A 2153-nucleotide genomic window follows, 5' to 3' on the forward strand; every position below is an offset into this window, starting at 1 on the left:
GGAAGCGGAATGGAACAAAGATTTTGTCTATTATTTGTATATTTTTTATAATTTGGAAGAACGGAACACATCAAATTACTTCATTCCATTGCATACACTCCATGTCGGATGAAATGAAAATTGAAAAATATGATAGAATGGATTTTATCATGATCCATTATGCTCCATCTATTATTTACAAATTCAAATAATATAATCTCATTATTTACCACTCAATTATATTCCATTTTATTTTATAGGACCAATCCAAATATACCCTTAGTATATGCTAAGAAAAAGCTCCACCAAAATAAAGCATAAATAATGTGCCAATTTTCTATCCATCCTTCATTTTCTCTTTTGAAAAGTATAAGGGAAAAATAACTACGTGAGAATCTAAAATTAAAGTAGCCCTCAACAAGACACTAAGTATCTATATAAACAGATCACATAGTCTTATTCTTGCTGCATTACAAAGCAATAGGCAATTCTTGAAAACAAATAAATAAATGTCGTCTAAAGTTAGTTCTCCTCTTTGCTTGATAGTGTTCTTCTTCCTCTTCTTAACCATCACATATGCAACAAGACTTGGCCCGGTTTCTTCCCTTAACATCTCAACCAATACTCCATATGAGGTAACTTACTTTAATTCATATCATATTATACTCAATTTTAATTCAATAAGTGATTGAACTTAAGTGATTAAAGTACTTTATTTAATTGATACTCTTCTTTTCTTGAACGTGATATTTGAAGGTTTTGGAAGATGTCGACATAGAAGAAAATTGTGAAGATATTAATGAAGATGATTGTTTGATGAGAAGAACACTTGTAGCTCATACAGATTACATCTACACACAGAAGCAAAATCCATAGCTTTAATCATCGTTTTCTACACCTTGTTGTAATTTTATGTGTAACCATATGTTTTCATATGTTTCTTAAAAAAAAAATAGGTATATTAAAAAAGTTAATTTTATGTAATTAATTTTTGACATTTGAAGATATAGTGCAGTTAGTTGTTCTCTGATTTCATTCGGTTACAGACAGAAGAGTTGTAAATCTGGAAACATGTGTGTTTTTTTCTTTAAACTTTGATAGATAAATATTTTGAAATAGGTTAGTTTAGGCTTGATTATGGAGTTCTTAATTGATTTATTTTGGGGGGTGGGGATACGAAATGTTTTCAATTTGATTGGTCATATAAAAAGTATAAGCTGTAAAGTTGGGACTTGTTTGCCACATAGCCAACAACATGGGTCCAAAGTCACTTGTTTTGCAAAATGAATAATAACTTTTGCAGGAGAAACTTAGTAAAATGTAAAGTTATATATATATATATATATATATATATATATATATAATATATATATATATATATATATATATATATATATATATATATATATATATATATATATATATATATATATATATATATATATATATATATATATATATATATATATATATATATATATATATATATATATATATATATATATATATATATATATATATATATATATATATATATATAAAATGAAAATGATCATGCTTACGAGAATAATCACAAGATGGTTTAGGTGTGTTGAATATGTAAAAAGTGAACAATATCATTATTCTAGAGGTTGAGATATTTATAGACACGATCTATGGATCTGATCATAGGAAGGAAACAATCTTTCCTCAACTCCCCAAATAAATGTGTGAGAGTAGGGAGACACGATTGGAGGAGTGGTTTCCTTCTTTCCTGCTTTTATCAAATCGATCATTTCAAAGACACCTTATCAGCCACATAAGAGAACAGTTGACTAGCAGTCAATATGGACTTGGGTCGAGCAACCTAAGCTCTAGTGTGGAGACCCAAGCTCGCGCTCGCCCATTTCATCTAATGATCATTTCGCGGCATCTAATGATCATTTCGCGACACCCTTTAGAGCTCAATAAAAGCTATCCCCATCCACAATCCCTTAAGCATGAGGCTTATGAAGGGCAAGGTGATTAAATTGGGTTAGGCATGGCAAAAAAATCTGGACTTAGATGGATCCGACCCCCCCCCCCCCCCCTTGAATCTAACGGGCAGAGACAGGTGCGGAGAAAATCCAATTTTTAATTATCGGGGTCGGATCGGGTCGGGGAATGCTAGTACCCGCCCGCCCCCGTCTCGCACT

The 2153-nt window shown here is 31.0% G+C and overlaps 1 protein-coding gene across 1 annotated transcript; it reads left to right on the plus strand.

The window, feature by feature from the left end:
- The first annotated feature begins 390 nt into the window (after window positions 1-390).
- On the plus strand, window positions 391-1014 carry LOC127096626 (phytosulfokines 3). The gene is made up of 2 exons (XM_051035173.1): window positions 391-614; window positions 736-1014. The coding sequence occupies exons 1-2, from the start codon at window positions 489-491 to the stop codon at window positions 853-855; spliced, it is 246 nt and encodes an 81-aa protein (XP_050891130.1). The 5' UTR covers window positions 391-488; the 3' UTR covers window positions 856-1014.
- Window positions 1015-2153: the final 1139 nt, after the last annotated feature.

The sequence above is a fragment of the Lathyrus oleraceus genome, chromosome 6, assembly GCF_024323335.1.
Source record: "Lathyrus oleraceus cultivar Zhongwan6 chromosome 6, CAAS_Psat_ZW6_1.0, whole genome shotgun sequence".
NCBI classification, from domain to species: Eukaryota; Viridiplantae; Streptophyta; class Magnoliopsida; order Fabales; family Fabaceae; genus Lathyrus; species Lathyrus oleraceus.

Coding starts and splice junctions, on each gene's coding strand:
- LOC127096626 (XM_051035173.1), top strand. CDS start 489: ATGTCGTCTAAAGTTAGTTCTCCTCTTTGCTTGATAGTGTTCTTCTTC. Junction 615..735: donor CAACCAATACTCCATATGAG/GTAACTTACTTT, acceptor TGATATTTGAAG/GTTTTGGAAGATGTCGACAT.